Below are 18,889 nucleotides of genomic sequence, written 5' to 3'. Positions count from 1 at the left end.
TAGAAAGCAGATATAAAATTAATGCAACCTTCTAGTATAGGCCTTTAGAGTAATATAGCTTGGTGTTGGAGATACAGGCGTAACACCCCAATGCTGGTAAAACTGATCTGGTTTTCTACAGAGGTCATTAAATTTGTAGAAAAACTGCATGTAGACAAGGCCGTAGACATTTACGACCTTTCCAAGCTCTCGGATAGCAGAGAGACTGATGCTGTAGAAAACGAAGCATTGATCAGCATCTCGTGCTAAAATTATACAAGCTTCTGTTTTTAAAATTCACCAAAATCAAATTTCTTAATGTTTAGTAGAATAAAAATAAATATTAACTATTCTCTTATTGCAGCACAGGAGATGGGGGAGGCTGGAGGAATGGCAGAGGCACTGCAGGTCAGAACTCAGAAGCATTGGTAGAGCTACAAGGAGAAGGCTGCTGATAGCCTGCCCAACTTTACCTAACTAGTACTGTTGGGCTTCTGCTGTCTACCGATATTCACTTTTGCATTTGATGAAGTAGAAACTGATCACAAGCTGAATAAATGGAATGAATGTTTTGCTAAGATTCCAGGAAGATTATTCTTCATACCATAAAGAATGGCACAATGCAATAAATAACACTGTGCACTTCTATAGCCCCTTCCATTCACTCTTTGTAAACACCGAGCCTCAAGATCCCTATGGAGAAGATAAAGTGATAACAGGGATCACTTCAACCACTAAAGGCAGGATGACCAGATAGCTACTGTGAAAAAAACGGGACTGTCCTTTTAAAATCTGGACATCTGGTCACCCTAACTAAAGGCCAACTCAGGGATAGAACACACAAACTGTTTAACAGCACACGGGAACAGGAGGCTAGCCTATCCATTTGGTACCATAGGGGGTATTCAACAGGCAGAATGTACACCTCTACCCTGATATAATGCGATACGATATAACATGAATTTGGATATAATGCGGTAAAGCAGCAGCTCCGGGGGGCAGGGCTGCGCACTTCGGCAGATCAAAGCAAGTTCGATATTATACAGTTTCACCCAGTGGTGAGCTGCAGCCGGTTCACATGAACCGGCTGTTAACTTTAGAAGCCCTTTTAGAACTGGTTGTCCCGCCTGGGACAACTGGTTCTAAAAGGGCATTTAAATTTAACAAGCGCTCCCTGCTGCAGCCCCAGCTCACCTCAGCTCTGCCTCCACCTCCTCCCATGAATGCTCCGCCCTGCTTCTCCTCCCACCCTGCTTCCCGCGAATCAGCTGTTCGCGCAGGAAGCCTGGGAGGGCTGAGAAGCAAGCAGGCTTCCCGCTCAGGCCCAGGAAGATGATGCTGAGGTAGGGGTAGGGGGAACGAGGAGGGCCGTGCGCCCCGGCCGGTCTCCGACCGCGGCCCTGCCCAGCCTCGGCTGCCCGGCCACGGCCACGGCCCTGCTCGGCCCCGCGTCCCCGACCACCCGGCTCCGGCCACGGCCCTCCCCGACCGGCAGTCTCCAGCCGCGTCCCTTCCCATCCCCCCAGCTCCAGCCGTGTCCCCGGCCGCCCGGTTCTTGCTGTGGTGCGAGGCGGCCCAGCTCCGGTAGTGCGGGTCCGGGCACAGTGGCGGCCGCGACCCCACCTACCCGGATGCCCGGCTCCAGACACGGCCCGGCTCCGGCCCGGCCCCATGTCTCCAGCCGCCCGGCTCCTGCTGTGGTGCCATGCGGCCGGGCTCCAGCAGCGCGGGTCGGGGCGCGGCGGCGGCCCCGGTTGCCCGGCTCCAGCTCCAGCTGCGTGGCTCCGGCTGCGGCCCTCCCTGGCTCCGGCCGGCCAGCCGCCTGGCTCCCGCCACATCCTCCGTCCCCACGCTCCGGCCGCGCGACTCCTGCCCTGACCCCACGTCCCCGGGCTCCCGGCTCCAGCCACGGCCGGACTGTAGCACCGCCAGCCACGTGTAGGCAGCACGGTAAGGGGGCAGGGAGGGGGTGTTGGAGAGAGGGCAGGGGAGTTTGGGGGGGTGGATGGGGTTGGGGGAGTCAGAGGGCAGGGAACAGGGGGATTGAATAGGGGCAAGGGTCCCAGTGGGGCAATCAGAAAGGATCAGGGGTTGGATGGGGCGGTGGGAGGCAGTCAGGGGCAAGAGTTCCAGGGGCAGTCAGGGGACAGAGAGAAGGGGTGGTTGGATGGGGCAGGGGTCCCGGGGGGCCATCAGGAATATGGGGCGGTGGGGGGAAGTCAGGATACAGGGAAGGGGAGTGGATGGGGCAGGGGTCCCTGGGGGGGGGGCATCAAGGAACGCGGGGGGTTGGATGGGGCAGGAGTCCCGGGGGTGGGCCATGACCCCTCCTGGGTTGAGGAGGGAACCAGTTGTTACAATTTTGGCAGCTCATCACTGGTTTCACCTATAAAGCAGTAAGATTTTTTTGTGTCCCGAGGACAGCATTATATCGAGGTAGAGGTGTAATTACTCAAGTTGGAATTTGACCAGGCTACCACAGTTAACATCCTTATATTCCTTATTTATTTAAATAGATACTACCAAGGTTTTAGCAAGCTTTAATATAGGATATGCAACCAAGAATGAACAGGAAATGAAGCATCATTTAGATTCAAAATCTCTTGTATTGATTAAAAACTATGGATTTCATGTGACTTCATTAACTACCTAAACATCACCTGTAAAAACCATGTATGTTTGTGCTGTTTATACCAGGAAACAGAATAAACTTTCTATATAAAATAGTATGATAAAAAACGCTGACATTTAAAAACAAGTTACCTCCTTGTCTAGCATAAAGGCTTCCTCCAAAATATCCATTCACTGGGGATGTTGCAGCATAAACAAATATAGCTGTACTAAGCATTGATCCTCGCCTAAAATAAAAAGATTTTTTTGTAATGCCAATAGAAATGCAAAAACAATTTATATTACAGCAAAATATTCACAGTAAAACAGGCATAGTTATCAGAAAAAATATAATTGCTATTTTTAGCTAGTGCAAAAGTAAAAGTTGATCAATGAAATGGGTCTAAAGTTTACTATTTACAGTGAAAATAACTGTTTCCATTCAAAGCTGCTCACCAGCCTCATTTGACGAGGCTAAAACAACTAAAATTAGTACAGTGGTTTTCTTTCCCCCCCCGATATGCTTAATTTCATTAGAAATAAAGGCAGAAATTATCACCTTTGACCAAAGTATTTTGATTTTTTATAAGCCCTATGTTATAAGAACTGAACTACACCTCTACCCCGCTATAACGTGGTCGTGGAGAGCCAAAAATCCCTACCGTATTATAGCTGAATCCCCGTTATATTGGGGTAGCAGCGGCAGGGCTCCAGCAGTGATTTAAAGGGCCTGGGGCTCCCCGCAGCAGCCGGAGCCCCAGACCCTTTAAATCGCTGGTGAGTCCCGCTGCCGCAGCCCCGGGATAGCAGTGGCAGGGCTCTGGCAGTGATTTAAAGAGCTCCGGGCTCCAGCTGCTGTGGGGAGCCCGGACCCTTTAAAATCGCCGGTGAGCCCTGCTGCTGCAGCCTTGGGGTAGCGTCAGCAGGGCTCCAGTGGGATTTAAAGGGCCCGGGGCTCCCCGCAGCAGCCAGAGCCCCAGACCCTTTAAAGCGCCGCCAGAGCCCCACTGCTACCATACTATATGCTAACCCGTGTTATATCGGGTTGCATTATAGCAGGGTAGAGGTGTATATAACGTGTACCCATTGTAATAATACAGCATATTGCTCAAAACATTTCTAGTGTCAATGCTTAGTGGGAAGACTTGAATTAATGTATGACATATCTGCAGATAAAGGGGAAGGAGAGTTACTTATATTGTACGGGAACTGGATTTGCTCGAGATGTATCCCTATGGGTACTCCATGTCCTGATGTGTGCACATTTTTGATCAGAGATTTTCAACAGCAGTGTCTGAGGGTCCAGAGTTGTACTCTTGATAGCCTTGTGCTCTAGTATACGGCTATAGGGGAGGGTGGACCCACCGCCACTTCAGTTCCTTCTCAGCCACGGAAATCCAGTGGACTCCGAGGCAGAGGGGAAAGAGGTCAGGTAGTGGAGCACCCATAGCGGAGGACATCTTGAAGAACTCCAGTTACTGTGCAAGATAAGTAACCTCTCCTTCTCCAAGGAGTGTTCCAAATCAGGAGATAACCGAGCAGCAGCCCCAACTACAGAAGAGGGTGCCGAGGCAGCAGATTTGGTATGGACCATACAACAGTGCTCATGAAAGTCGCATCAGCTCTGGAAGCAAATACCAGACCATTGTGCATAGTGCTGGGAAAAAGCATGCACAAAAGACCAGGTGGCTGCCCTGCAGATGTCTGAGACAAGTATGTTTTTCAGTAGGGCTACAGTGGTAGATTGAGCCCTGGTGAAATAGTTAATCACCCTTGCAGAGGGGAGAACCCCTGAGGCTTCATTACAGGTTAAGATGCATTCTACAACCCACTGGGACAATCTTGGGTTGGAAATCGGATGTCCTTTGTTTCATTCTGCAATTGAGATGAAAAGCTATGGGGAGCCCCAAAGAGCCTAGTACTATTGAGGTAAATGGCAAGAGCTCTTTTTATGTCCAGAGAATGGAGGCTCATTTCTTCTCTTAAAGTGTGAGGCTTGGGATAAATCACCAGTAGGTGAATCTCTTGATTAATGTGGAAGTCTGAAGAAACTTTAGGTAGGAAGCAAGGGTGTAGAGGTAGCATCACCTGATCATGATAGAACACCACATACGATGGGTCAGCAGTGAGGACCCGAAGCTCCCCTACCCCCCGCCCCCGGCCAAGGTGATGGCTGTAAGAATGTGGTATTGAGGGACAAATGAAGGAGGGAACAGTTCCCCACAGGTTCAAATGGGGGTTCTCTCAGCACACTGGGGACTAAATTGAGGTCCCACAGTGGAGCTGCCTCCTTGACCAGGATGGAAGAGGTTGAACAGGCCTTTGATATAGCTCGTAGTGATTGGGTGGGTGAAGACTGAAAACTTCCTTGATGGGGGCTGAAAAGCTGTGGTGGCAGCTAGGTGAACCTTAATGGAGCTCAGCAATAAGACTCTGGTTTTTAAGGTCAGCAGATACCCAAGAATGTATGACAGACAGGACTTGAGAGGAGGTACAGATCAGAAGCTGCTTCCAGGCTAGATGCATTTCCACCTCTGTCGATAAGTTTTCCTTGTCAGGGTTTTCTGCTATTATACAGTACTGTTTGTATCTCTGGAGAGCAAGCTTTTTCTATAGCAGAGAACTATCTGGCACCCACATCCTGAGCTGAACTATTGGGAGATTGGGGAGGGTGATGGATCTCAACTCTTGGGTGAAGACATTTCGCTGTCATGGGAAGATGGTGAGGCAGTTAAAGAGGCATGCCAACCACGCTTGGGAACAAGCCCCATCTCAGCTACAACTGTGCTATGAGGACAGCTAATATTTTCTCCTTTTTCAATTTGTTTAGCACCTTGAACATTAAAGGAATCAGGAGATAAGTGTTTAGCAATATGTAAGGCCAAGGAATCATCCATAGAATTGCAGCTTTCCCCCTAAGCAGAATTGTTGTCAGATCTGGATTACCCCAAGTAAAGACATCTCTCTCTGAACGCCTCATTGTTAAGCATCCCCTCACAGTTGATCTGGAAATGCCAGCAGGTGGAGGAGGCATGACAGTTTCACCTGGTGAGCAGAAGGATTTATGCAAAGGTTATGTTTCTTCCTCCTCACTGGCTCCTGCTCCTTTGCAAGGTACTCCTGTGGAGCAAGACACAAGGGTGATGCTGTTGCTCCTGGCGTGCCCTTTTACGAGATGGGACCATGCAGAACTGGCTGTCATATGGGGCCCAGGGGATTCCATAAGCACACTGTTGTGGGGCATAAGGGAAGGTGGTAGGAGTCCAAGGTTGCTGGGTCTATCTCCTCATGAGATATTCCTCCTTAGGGTGTACCTCAAGGGAGGGAGGGAGGTTGGAGGAAAGGTGGAAAACCCTTATATAAGCACCTGAGAACTGGACGAGGTATCACCCATGTCCACTGGAGGTGCAAGTGGTGTCAGTTCCAGTGGCCAAGCCAATATGAGGCAAGAAAGAGTCCTGTAACTGCATGAATACCAGAGTTCAATGCTTAATTGGCTGGTGAGATAGTGCCAGAGGATGTGTCGATACTCGCTGGAAATGTGTCTTGGTACTCAAAGAGTTTGGAACTGGTGACTGTGTGGGTAGCAGAGAACAAGTCACTGTTGAACATGGTAGGATCAGAGGGCAAGTAGGCTCCAGGAGGTGAATTGGTGCCAACAAAGCATCTCTATAACTCTCAGCAATGGTGATTCAGGTTCTTCCAGAATTCAAAAGTCCTCATGGAATAGGAGCCTGAACGGTACCAGGGACTTCGGATGGGGTCCTCAGGAGTTAGTATGTCAGAATGTACTGGAGACAGTGCTGACGTGCTATCAGTACCTCCTTCTTGGCTGGATGCAGAAAATGGTACTGAAAACAAGTTTTGGCTTGGCTCTGTGTCCATGTGTTTTGAAGGCACGGACTCTGGTGCTGATGCCAGTGCTGCTGTGGATTGTCTATCTGACTGCTTCTTGGTATACAGTGTAGTTTTCTTAGCTGGTGCCATGGTCTGGATACCAGAGGGGATAAGAGCCTCAGTGGCACCCATACCAGGACGTGAGATCTCCTGAGACCCAGACCAATAGGGTGACTGCCCCCTTCCTTATCTAGTTCTGGAGAATTGGGTCTTTTCTTCTTTAAGGGTCTGAGTGGTTGTAGAGGACCCCCAGGACCTTTGATAACTGCCACAGCAGGGACTGTTACCAGGGTTCTGAGGAACTGGATCCAAAGTAGGTGACTAGCAGATTTTACATCTGGATGGGAGGTGAGTCTCTCACAGGCAGCAGAAGCAGCTTGAATATCTCTTGCTGTGGGGAAAAGACCTATGGCAGGTCTGGCAGGGTTTGAATCCCGAGCATAACTCACGCTCAAGGCCACACATCAAGGCCCAAGGACAAAAAGCCCAGATCGGGCACATAAAGAAGAAAAGAGGAAAAAGTATCCCCACTTGGCAGAAACTGGGCTAAATAACAAAAAACAAAAAAAATGTAAAGATACCTAAAGAAAAAAAGAAACAGAGATAGCAAGCTGCTTGGCTAGCTAATGGACACCGCAACACTCCATCTCGAGCCGCTGGTGGTTGAGAAGGGACTGGAGTGGCAGTGGGTCCACCCCCACTCTATATATCCTTGTATTGGAGCACAAGGATATCTAGGGTGCAAGCACAGAGCTGCCGATAATGCTAACAAAAATCTCCGACAAAGAGTATGAATTCAAACTGGAACAGGTACAAAGAAGGGCTACTAGGATGATCCGAGGAATGGAAAACCTATCTTATGAAAGGAGACTCAAAGAGCTTGGCTTGTTTAGCCTAACCAAAAGAAGGCTGAGGGGAGATATGATTGCTCTTTATAAATATACCAGAGGGATAAATATTAGGGAGGGAGAGGAATTATTTAAGCTTAGTACCAATGTGGACAAGAACAAATGGATATAAACTGGACACTAGGAAGTTTAGACTTGAAATTAGACAAAGGTTTCTAACCATTAGAGAAGTGAAGTTCTGGAACAGCCTTCCAAGGGGAGTAGTAGGGGCAAATGACATATCTGGCTTTAAGACTAAGCTTGATAAGTTTATGGAGGGGATGGTATGATGGGATAGCCTAATTTTGGCAATTAATTTGGCAACTGATCTTTGATTATCAGCAGGTAAGTATGCCCAGTGGTCTGTGATGGGATGTTAGATGGGGTGGGATCTGAGTTACTACAGAGAATTCTTTCCTGAGTGCTGGCTGGTGAGTCTTGCCCACATGCTCAGGGTGTAACGATCGCCATATTTGGGGTCGGGAAGGAATTTTCCTCCAGGGCAGATTGGCAGAGGCCCTGGAGGTTTTTCGCCTTCCTCTGCAGCATGGGGCACGGGTCACTTGCTGGAGGATTCTCTGCAGCTTGAGGTCTTCAAACCACAATTCGAGGACTTCAATAACTCAGACATAGGTTAGGGGTTTGTTACAGGAGTGGATGGGTGAGATTCTGTGGCCTGCATTGTGCAGGAGGTCAGACTAGATGATCATAATGGTCCCTTCTGACCTTAAAGTCTATGAGTTCACAGGCTGAGCACATCCTGATGTGGAGCACCTATTGGAACACCACCTGAAGAACTACTGTTAGTAAAACATTAAAACTAGAAGAAGAGTCACCTAGTGTTCATTTGCTCATTGGTTCTCACAAGTCCTAAACATGTGATTTTATTGTCATCTATTAGAATCCAATAATTTATAAATGGAAAAAAAATTGACGTTTTCAACTTAGAGAACACTATGGAAAAACGTTCAAAAATTGCAAATGCTGTATTAAAACCCCATTAGGCACACAACAGGGCTCTTAGAGTATAAAGACAAAAGGGACCATTGTGATCATCTAGTTTGACCTGCTATTTATTCCTGTTTGAACTAGAGCACATCTTTCAGAAAAACATCCAAACTTGATTTAAAATTTGCCAGGGATGGAAAATCTACCATGACTCTTGGAAAATCATTCTAATGGTTGATTACCCTCACTGTTAAAAAATTGCATCCTATATCCAATCTGAATTTGTCTAGCTTTAACTTCCAGCCATTGGCTCTTGTTATACCTTTGTCTGCTAGATTGAAGAGGCCTCTGTCATATTTCTGCTGACCATGTAGGCACCTACAGACTGATCAAGTCACACCTTCACCTTCTCTTTGTTAAACTAAATGGACAGTGCTCCTTGAGTCTATCACTGTAAGGCATGTTTTCCAGTCCTTTAACAATGCTTGTGGCTCTTCTCTGAATCCTCTCCAATTTACCAACATTCTTCTTGAATTGAAGCAATCAGAATTGGACATGCAGTATTACAGTAGCAGTCACATCTGTACCATATACAGAGGTAATATAACCTCCCCACTCCAACTCAAGATTACTTTGTTTACGCATCCAACGATCATCATATTAGTCCTTTTGGCCACAGAATTGCACTGGGAGCTCAACTTCAGAGTGAAGGTGTCAAATTGAAGCAGAAGAGTTCAGTAGCTTTTCAAGTCATCCTCTCATCAATATAACAAATACAGAACCATACTTGTTTTGGTCCATCCTTTGATCATTTAAGGGCAAAGAAGGCTCTGACACTAAGCCACAAAAGGTAGCCTCAGAACAATTTCCTTGACCGGGTTGTAACAAAAGCAGACTCAAGCACTGCTCATTAATAGAACAGTGTTTCCTTCAATAAAAGCTGACCACGCTGAGGCGGTAACCAACAGCAAAATTTCAGCCAGACCACTGTATTGTCAGAGTCATTCTGTTAGAAACTCTCACTACTATTTGGTGGCGGTCTGAAATTAAGCAAATATACCTGCTGCACAGAAAAAAGTCAGAATGTTAACCTACATGAGAGCCTATATGCGTCTTAAAAATAAGTTCCATATTTCTGTTTTAAAATTGGTTAACAGATGCCAGCTGTGATAGCCTGCTTTTAAACTGGTTCAAGTAAAGATGACTATGTAAAACTACAGGCCCAAATTCTGCTTCAAGTGATGTTACTGTAGTCCAGAATTACTCCAATGCATTCAATGAATTCTAATTTGAAATACCATGCAAATATTTTTATCCACTATTTTGACTTATATGCCAGAAGAGCCCTAATACTAAAGCTTTCCTGCCACACAATCCAATATTAACAGCTGATGTGACCAAATGCCAACCACTTGTTCTCAGGTGAAAAATGGTGAGTGCCCGGAGAGGGTTTACGGGGTATTTTATGGCACTGCAGAGTACATAAAATGATCACTCCATTTAAAGTAGTATGGTATATCACACTTTTCAGCTCACACCATTTTCCTACTACAGGTCCATTTTTGGATCACGGCTTAGTAAATGCTCAATTGTGCTCTGAGAACCAGACTGCTACCTCATTGTGCACGGAGCACCTGCACAGAAGAGGACGGGTAAGCATATGCAAGTATATGAGTTCAGTTTTTTTCCCCCTCTCACATGTTTTACATGCATCTGATATCACTATTAGTGTGAGTTTCTAATAGTACCACAATGTGCAAACATTCCAAACATGAAAGTAGGCGTGGTCCTGTCCAAAAAATGCTGGCATTCTAAAACACTTTGAATTGTATTTAATTTCCTCTTCAGCTATCTACACCACGAGGACAATCACTGTAAAACCAAGAAAAGCACACTAGGCAACAGGATTTTAAAAGTGTTACAGGGTAAGTGAAAACAAGGCAGCTAAATTTGGAAGCCGGGTTCCCTCTAGTGGCAAATACAGATAGTTACAGATGACCTGCAACTGAGGATAAAGCTGAACTGAGAGGGAGAAAGTTTAGTCACTGTTTAAAAAACCTGCTAATAGTTGGTAAAATTGTTTATATTGTTGCAGCACCCAAAAGATACTAACTGCTTTCCAAAACAGAGAAAGCTAGTCCAGTCCCAGCAGACAATCTAAAAGGGCAAACAGATGAAGGGTTGGGGAAAAGGCAGCCGTCCCCGCAAGCAACATGGTCAAGGTGATAGCTACGCAACAGTGAGTTTAAGTTGGTTCACATTATTATGTTTTATATGAGTATTTAACGCCAATGACCATTCCTAAATATTTGTACAGGCTCCAATCAGGACTGTTCTGTTCTATGTATTGCACACACAAATTGACGAGAGTCTCTACCCCAAGAAACTTAGAATTGGGAACTTTGGTTCTGTGGAGACTTATGCACGTGCTTTACTTTATGTAATGTGCATAGTCCCACTGAAGTCAAAGGCACTGCTCACAGAATGTGAAGTTAAGCACATGTGTAAAACTCTACAGGAGTAATACTTCCTTAAAGATTCGGCATCTCACTTCAGTTAAATGTGTGACCTCAAAAAATATCCTGAGACTTTTTACTTCCCACAAAGTCCACTAGCAAAACCAGGGAAGATCAGACTTAATTTTGATACTTCTAAGATAAAACAAGAAATGAGAAAAACTTAAAAGCTTTTAGGCCTTCTTTGTTAAGTCATATAGTAGCAACAAAATCAATTTCTATAAAAAAAACATTTGCTAGTCATCTCTGAACATTAGAAAAATACTGTTTTATGTTTCAATTGAAACTGTACATAGAATTCATAACCAGCTTCATTTTTACAAAAAGTCTCAAGAACTTTCAGACGTGAAAGAGTGAGATACGTCATTAACATACTTACTCTGTGTATAAATCCTCTATCATTGCAACAATGATAACTATGAAAGAAACTGCAAAGATTTGGCAACCAGAGCCAATAAGCGATGAAAATATTAAAGGATGACTGGATGGTCTAAAAACATCGCCATGGACCTGTTTCCACCCATATTCATCACCCAGATCTCTGTCCTGTGTATAGAAATATAGTTTGGTTATAAATACCATTGCCAAGTAATAACAAGTGAGAAAAACAAGATGCTAGGTATAAATTAAAGTCTGCCCTAACGGAATCCTTAAAGCTAGATAAATTAACTCTACAGGACAAATACTCCATGAAGAACAAACATAAAATGCACAATGAAAGTCACTAGTAGAAAGCTAAATCCATTCAGAATGGTTTTACTTCCCCAACCCACAAATGTCAGTCTTTAGGGGTTTACACAGGCTTCTGAAGCACAGGGGGCCAATAGGGAGGATTTTTTGTTTGTTTTAATTTTTTTTTTTTTTTTTTTTTTTTTTTTTTTTTTTTTTTTTAAGATAGCATGTGTGAAATTGGCACTTGTGGAATATGGCTGTTGAAAGTTCTGGGACCGAAGCCCAACTTATCCACACAAGAGGATATATATCAAGAGTCATGGTAATGCATTTGTTCCACAATACCCTACCAACGTGCCTCACACATGCGTTGGAGGGACCAGCTCTAGCAGGGCCAAAGGGGAGTTCAGTTTCCATACTCAGTCAGTTTTTGGAATGTGCCAGCTAGTGCCAGCCCTGGTAATGTGAACAAATAGCGACTAGCACCTGAACTGGGTGGACCAAACATTTCATAAGCAGCAGAGTTTATGAACTCTCAGCTACTACAACCCTAAGCAGAATTCAAAGCTGCAACCTAGAAGTGAAAGGCTATTGTCTCATCACCAATCCTCTGTGCAGTCTGTCGCAACAGCTTTAGGTTTCCTAATTCAGTCCTCATCAGCCAGCAACCAATTCTTGTAACAGGAAATTATGTTGCTCTAGTTGGGAAATCTGAAAGCCATTCTCTTCTGGAGAGAATTCCCTGACCACTTCCTAGACAAATTTTCTAGACAAATTTCAATTTATTTCCTATTTTGGTGAAGAAAACTATTCATAAGCGCCAATGAAATAAACACCAGAAAAAGGAGTACATCTTACTAAAATTTCTAAGAACTTAGTGCAAGTCTTACCATATCATCCATTTCTTCTTCTTTGCTATATCGTGCATAATCTTTTCGCAATGTTCTCATTAATATCATAGACACTAAACCCACCAGAAAGATGACCATCATGAAGGAATTGAAAATTGAAAACCAGTGAATCTACAAGAAAAAAAGACTCAATTTTAAGTACTGTAGGTACGTATTAGTGCCCAATAAGTCAGTACAAACTATTGTGCTAAGTAGCAATGAATTATCTAAAGCTTGCACAAATCCTATTAAATATAGCTTGCAAAATTTTGCAAGTTTTCATCATCTTCCGCAACACATGATGAATGTGTCCATTAGTCAAACTAAGCTGCTACAGAACATTAATAGTTAAATCTCGACATTTTCCTTCTTACAACCAAAGGCATTCAGTCCAGAAGATTCCCATTCTGATTTGAAATCCCAATAGGCACTTTACTGGAACCTCGAGCCATCCTATTGAATAGCAGACAGGCCAGGTACCACTAGCAGTTTTAAGCTATACCACAGTTGCAGTTGATTGTTTTGTCTCAAATGGAAACAAAATATTGCAATGCTGCAAAACCACATCATAAAGTAACATGCTATTTCCTTGAGACAAAATGGGTGAGATAATATATTTTATTGGACCAACTTCTCTTGGAGAGAGAGAGAGAGAGAGAGAGCAGCTTTCAAACTAACACAGCGCTCTTCGTCAGGTCATGCTATTTAACTGTCTGCTATCTTTTCACTCCAGAATGATTCTATTGTAAAAAACATTACCAGCATAGCTCATGCTGCAATGTCACGCATCAGACTAGGAATAGTAATTTGAATGGGACTGAATTTTGCAAGACCTAAGGAAAAAGTTGAGCTTGAGCATGGGAATCATTCCTACATCTGTTACTACAGGAGATGAAATCATGGCAAACTAGTTTGTAGGTCAGGTCAAAAGTGTGGCACAATGTACAATGAAAGTTATTAGCTCTTGGAGTAACTAACATTTAAAATATCCTTCCAATGCTGAATAATTCTAACCTACCTCAAAAACGCCATTCAAAAAAATCCCACACATAAACCAGATATGACATTTATCATAGTTGCTACCAACTTTGGAATTTAGTATTGCAGGGACTACTTTAAAATCATAAGAACATTCCCTGAGAAAATGTATAACTTGAAAAGAAGTGTCATATTTTGCACCTAAGGGGCCCAACATACATCTATCTCCCTGTTCAAAATTGAAAAACACATTGACAATCAGCTAGTAACTAACATCTGTCTTACCAGAAGAAGAGCTATGTACAGAGTGCTTGTAAGTAGTTTTAACTAGAGATGTGCCCACCCCAAGTTCAGATCAAGATATGAACTTCCCCAGAGACCAGGGACTTCAGTTTGAGCTCATCTCTTGTTCTAGCACTGGCTAATTCTCTACCAGAGAACAATAAATCAGGATTTGGCATGAAAAATGTACACTTCCCCCACACCTGTTCACTGTGCTGTTAGCACTTTCAGCAGTCTGTGAAACTGTTCCACTGTCCATTAACTGTTCTCATTATTAACAAGGGAAAGAAGAGCCATTTTGCCTTATCATCAAAGTGACACTGGAGATTTTCAGTTATTAATATTTCCATATTGCTGCAATCATTTCACAAGTTCATACAAAGTGGAAAAGAGGCAGAGGACGATTGCTACAGCAGTCAGTAAGCTGCTGATCTTTAAAAACCCCATCCAAATTCTACTCCAACTCCACCCTGAAATCCCAAATGGATCAATGGCAGTGAAAGGCTTTAGGGGAATTCAGTACCATAATTTGAGCTGCTGCCTGTCTGCTTCAATGAAAAGTGCAGCTTACCTGTCTAAATCAAAGGGATTGTTGTTTTTTCCCAATTCAAAACAAAAACACAACCAGTAAATAGAGTGGGAAACTGATAGGTCCACAGCAATACTGATTCGGCACGATTTACCTTCTTTTGTTGTGAGCATAACATCAATGCTGCTTAGGACATATCAAGGCGGAACAATTGTTTACTGTACTCTGCTAGGAGAGGGGATGAGAGCGGGACACAAGTATAGCAGGGGAGCAGAATAAGAAGGCTACTGGGACAATTTCAGATAGACTGAAGCAGTCAGAAAGCCTCTATACAGCATTTTCTCATGAAGCAGCATAATGTGTGCTCCCTACTGCATCTCTGGCATCTTTTACACTTGAGTAACTGTTTGTAAGAATTCATACATGCTGCCTCCTTAACTTACCGGGTGCTGCAGAGAAAAGTTTTCCCATGAAGAGTGCTATTCCACAAGTAGCCTCATGTTAAAAATAAAATCAACTGGATTGAGCCATTTTTACATTTTTAAGTATTTTATCTGCACCCTTCTCAAAAGGCACAAAGCCACCTCCAAAACATTTTACCTCTCCTTTATCACTACAACAGAAGCAATTGGAGCAGCGTGGAGAACTGTTCCACTGGACTTTCTGAACCAGAGTACATTTCAAAGGAAGTTTTGTATGGCTGTTTTAGAACTACATACTCTGTGTTGAAAGAAAGATGGATCAAGGTACTTGTCAAATCGATCTTCAAACTTCACATCTGATTTTTTCCATTTCACCTGGAGAGAGAGAGAGAGAAAAGATTTATACTTGAAAAGCCCACAATACTTGCTCAGCCATAAATCCACAGGGATATAGAAACTGTCCATTTCAGACTTTTTTCTTCAGTTTAAAAATGAATTTATGAGATAGCAAAAGGAGCTGGGCTGACAGCCCCTAAGGACTGAAATCTATAGAACAGGAAAGCATAAGCAACAGCAATGCATACTTCACCATGCTGCCCTGCAAAACTACTCCAACCCTCATCTGAGAAAGCACATCTAGGAACAAGGAAGATGATTAGTCTTAGGTACCCGTAGGGCAGGTCCACATTAAAGAGTTAGGTCGACCCAGCTGCATTGCTCAGTGGTACGAAAAATCTACACCCTTGAGCGACATCGTTAAACCAACCTAACCCCCAGAGTAGACAGCACTATATTGACAAAAGAATTCTTCCATTGACCTAGCTATCGCATGCCTCTAGGGGCGGTGGATTAACTACAGTGATGGAAGTACCCCTCCTGTCACCATAGTAAGTGTCTACACTGAAGTGCTATAACGGTGCAGCTGCAGTGCTGCAGCTGTGCACCACTGTAATGGCTTAAGTGTAGACATAGCCTTAGTCCTCAACAATGGTTCTTTTTTCAATTGTTATAAGCGCCTTACACTTTCCATTTCAAGTCCTGTTTTTGGTTACTTGTCACTTTGACAAAGTAACTGTTCAGGCTGCCATTCTCATGCCTGGGAGTCTGCCTCAAACTAAATGTTTCTGGAAAGTTTTTGCTGAAACGGTTCAGTTGTTCTTGGAATAAGGTTATTAAGGAAAGACCCTTTGCCAAGTTAAAATTCTTAAAAAACAGTTTCATGCAGAAGCTCTAGTACCTCTGTGTTGGAGCAAGGACTTACGTTTGGCAAGAGTTGCCCCAGACTGAGGGACATGCCTTTCCCCAGCCCCTTGAAAATGCACTCAAATTTAGTCATATTACAAGCTTTTGAAAAAAAGCATTTTGGACATGCTCAGAGATTTGCCACAGGTTGGCAGCTAAATTCTCCAAAGAAAAATCCATTATGTTAAGAAAATCTAATACATTAAGCAGACGTGTTAGTGTTAATAACAAAGTACTTTAAGTGTAAATGTGAGACTGTCAAAGTAAAGCAGTGTAGTGGAAGGTACACATAAGCAAGCAAGCACGCGCGCGCGTATGTACTGTTAGCATACAGTTCATTAAATAAACCAACACATTAAACTGCTTTTACTTTCAATACTCTTTTTCGCTACATCCAGGAGGCCCTGGGGTGCTTTCCCCTCTCCTCAATCATTGGTAGGTGCATACTGAGACCTTCATGCCAAGCTTCTTCCCAATGCCAGCAACAGCATTGGCAGCTGTGGGAACTCTCTCCTCCCAAGCAGGAGAGAGATGCCTCCTGGTGACAAAGCACTTCTGCACAGCAGAAGCTGATCAGACCATGGTCCCTGTTTGCCCAGGGAACCTTGCTCTGCACTAGGAACTGGACTGAGATACCATTATCATCTGTCACATAGGTTATTCAACTACTCATTATTGTAAACTGCCCTGGGACAAACTGAAACCTGTGAACTAGATACGAAAGTTACTTGTAGATTTGAAATTTGATTCCAAGAACGCTAGTGTCATTAGGCATGAAACATGACATAGGAAAAGACCAATATATGCACACCAAATTTCAGTGAGTGGGACTGCAATCCTGTGCATCAGGTCACAACACACAGCCCCGTGGAACAGGAGCAGCTGCTGAGCGGTGAGTGTGGGATGGGTTTGCTCTCCAATACTCCTCCTTCCCCCAGGCCACCCTCTCCCTCCACACAGCTCCGGGGGAAATGAATGTTTGCCTGGTTTTACACCCCTAGTTTCATGATTTCTGTGGGTGCAACTGAACCATGAACCCACATTAAAGCCACCCTGTTCACGTGCATCAGTTAGTTGTTTTAAATGCATTATATCAGCATTTTAAATGTAATTCTACAAACAGAAAGTTATGGAAAAGATGCATCTTCACTTATGTCAAGCTTTCCCTGTAAAAACACAGACATCAATTTTCAATTTTGGATATGTGAGTAACTATTCCTAACGTACTATACTCTGCAGAATTTCTTATCCCCTATATATTCCTGCATTACTTACTGAATATGACATTTGGATTTTGGTATTTGGAACCAATTTGACCTTTCCTTCACTTGTCAGATTCACATCCACAATTCTATTTCCATTAAAACCAATTTCAAGTTTTTTGTAGGTCCAAAGATAATAGTCTTCCCCATTTTCATCTGCTTCACCAACAATACCTGTAGAAGAAACAAGTATTGTATAAGACACAACACGCAATTAAAAGCATTTTTCAAGAGTATTTTGTGACTAATTTCATGAACATTTGATATACACCTCTACCCCAATATAATGCGACCCGATATAACACGAATTCGGATATTAAGTGGTAAAGCAGTGCTTCGGGGGGTGGGGAGAGGGGTGTTCGCACTCCGGTGGATCAAAGCAAGTTCGATATAACACAGTTTCACCTATAATGCAGTAAGGGAGGGGGGGACGGATAGCTCAGTGGTTTAAGCATTGGCCTACTAAACCCAGGGTTGTGAGTTCAATCCTTGAGGGGGCCACTTAGGGATCTGGGGCAAAAATTGGTCCTGCTAGTGAAGGCAGGGGGCTGGACCTGATGACCTTTCAAGGTCCCTTCCAGTTCTAGGAGATTGGTATATCTCCAATTATTACCTATTACCTTAAGATTTTTTGGCTCCCGAGGACAGTGTTATATCGGGGTAGAGGTGTACTATGGCACACTACAAAAATAATCTTGGTAGCTAAATTAACATAACAAAAGAAAAAATCAGGACATACATTTAAGTCTTCCTTGTTTTTGAACTAGTGTGTTTGATAGTGTTGCACCTTCAAGCAACTGATTTGCTAGACCAGCAGACAGTAAATGTACAGGTGCAGATAACAAGGACCATATTAGTAGTGCAAGACACAGTTGTATCAATGTTCCTTCTATCTTTTCATCTGAGTGCCAGTATAAAGTTTATGAACAAAACTTTAATTCCAATCTCTCCCCCCCCTTACTTTCTCCTCTCCCTTGTTCCATCTACACTTTCATTCACTCACTCTTTCCTCTTCTATGACCCACTTCACATTCATTCTATATCCCACATTCATTATTGCCACTTCTGCCTCATCACACTCCCCCACACCTTGTGTCCTCATTTTCACTCAAATTTTTCTGCTGTTTGTCAGAAACAAAAGGTCCTGACTGCTCTACTTTTGCCGATGGACACTGGCAAGATCTTTCATGGCCCCATTCATCTTCATTTCCTGAGTGACAAAGCAAAATACAAACACTTAACTATTTTGCTACACATGATCCTATCCTAATTCTAGATCCTATCTAATCCTATCTCAACTCCAGGTAGAGAGGTGATCAGACACCACTAGGGCCACTGGGCTGATTGTATTATTGATTTTCATTATTTGTTACAAATTTCTTGATTTTCATCTAGCTGCTGCAACATTTCTGCTCTGTCACACAAGACTTCCACAGAATCCAGGGACTCTACCATAAAAGTTAGGTTCAGGTTGCCATTGAGTACATGGGCCTCAGCCATGGAACACATACCTTCCCTCCTAAGAATAACTTCAAGACACATACTTCAGGTTCTTCATAACACCTCAAACGAACAGGATGCCTTTGGCAGCTACAAACTGTGGTGAAGAGCCATGTATAAAAACATTTTTTCATAAAGAAAGCAAGATTCAGAATCGAGAACTTCTACCTCTTATAATAGTAGCATCCAAAGTGTGCAAACATATAGGAAGACGTCTAAAAAGAAGCAAGCAGGTGAAAGGCAATGGAAAGGGTTTCCCCAAAGGAACAGATGTG

The 18,889-nt window shown here is 43.6% G+C and overlaps 1 protein-coding gene across 2 annotated transcripts in view; it reads right to left on the bottom strand.

Moving 5' to 3' along the window:
• The window catches only part of TM9SF3 (transmembrane 9 superfamily member 3), an 89,435-nt gene that overhangs the window by 31,669 nt on the left and 38,877 nt on the right, over window positions 1-18,889 (bottom strand). For both annotated transcript variants that reach the window (XM_045024563.1, XM_045024564.1), the window contains exons 4-8: window positions 17,128-17,288; window positions 14,908-14,985; window positions 12,400-12,531; window positions 11,217-11,383; window positions 2,743-2,837 (exon numbers count right to left, since the gene is read on the bottom strand). In XM_045024563.1, the coding sequence (XP_044880498.1) occupies window positions 2,743-2,837; window positions 11,217-11,383; window positions 12,400-12,531; window positions 14,908-14,985; window positions 17,128-17,288 (633 nt within the window). The remainder of the gene's footprint in view (window positions 1-2,742; window positions 2,838-11,216; window positions 11,384-12,399; window positions 12,532-14,907; window positions 14,986-17,127; window positions 17,289-18,889) is intronic.

This window comes from Mauremys mutica, chromosome 7, assembly GCF_020497125.1.
Source record: "Mauremys mutica isolate MM-2020 ecotype Southern chromosome 7, ASM2049712v1, whole genome shotgun sequence".
Lineage (NCBI taxonomy): Eukaryota > Metazoa > Chordata > Testudines > Geoemydidae > Mauremys > Mauremys mutica.
This window is presented reverse-complemented; position numbering and strand designations above follow the sequence as displayed.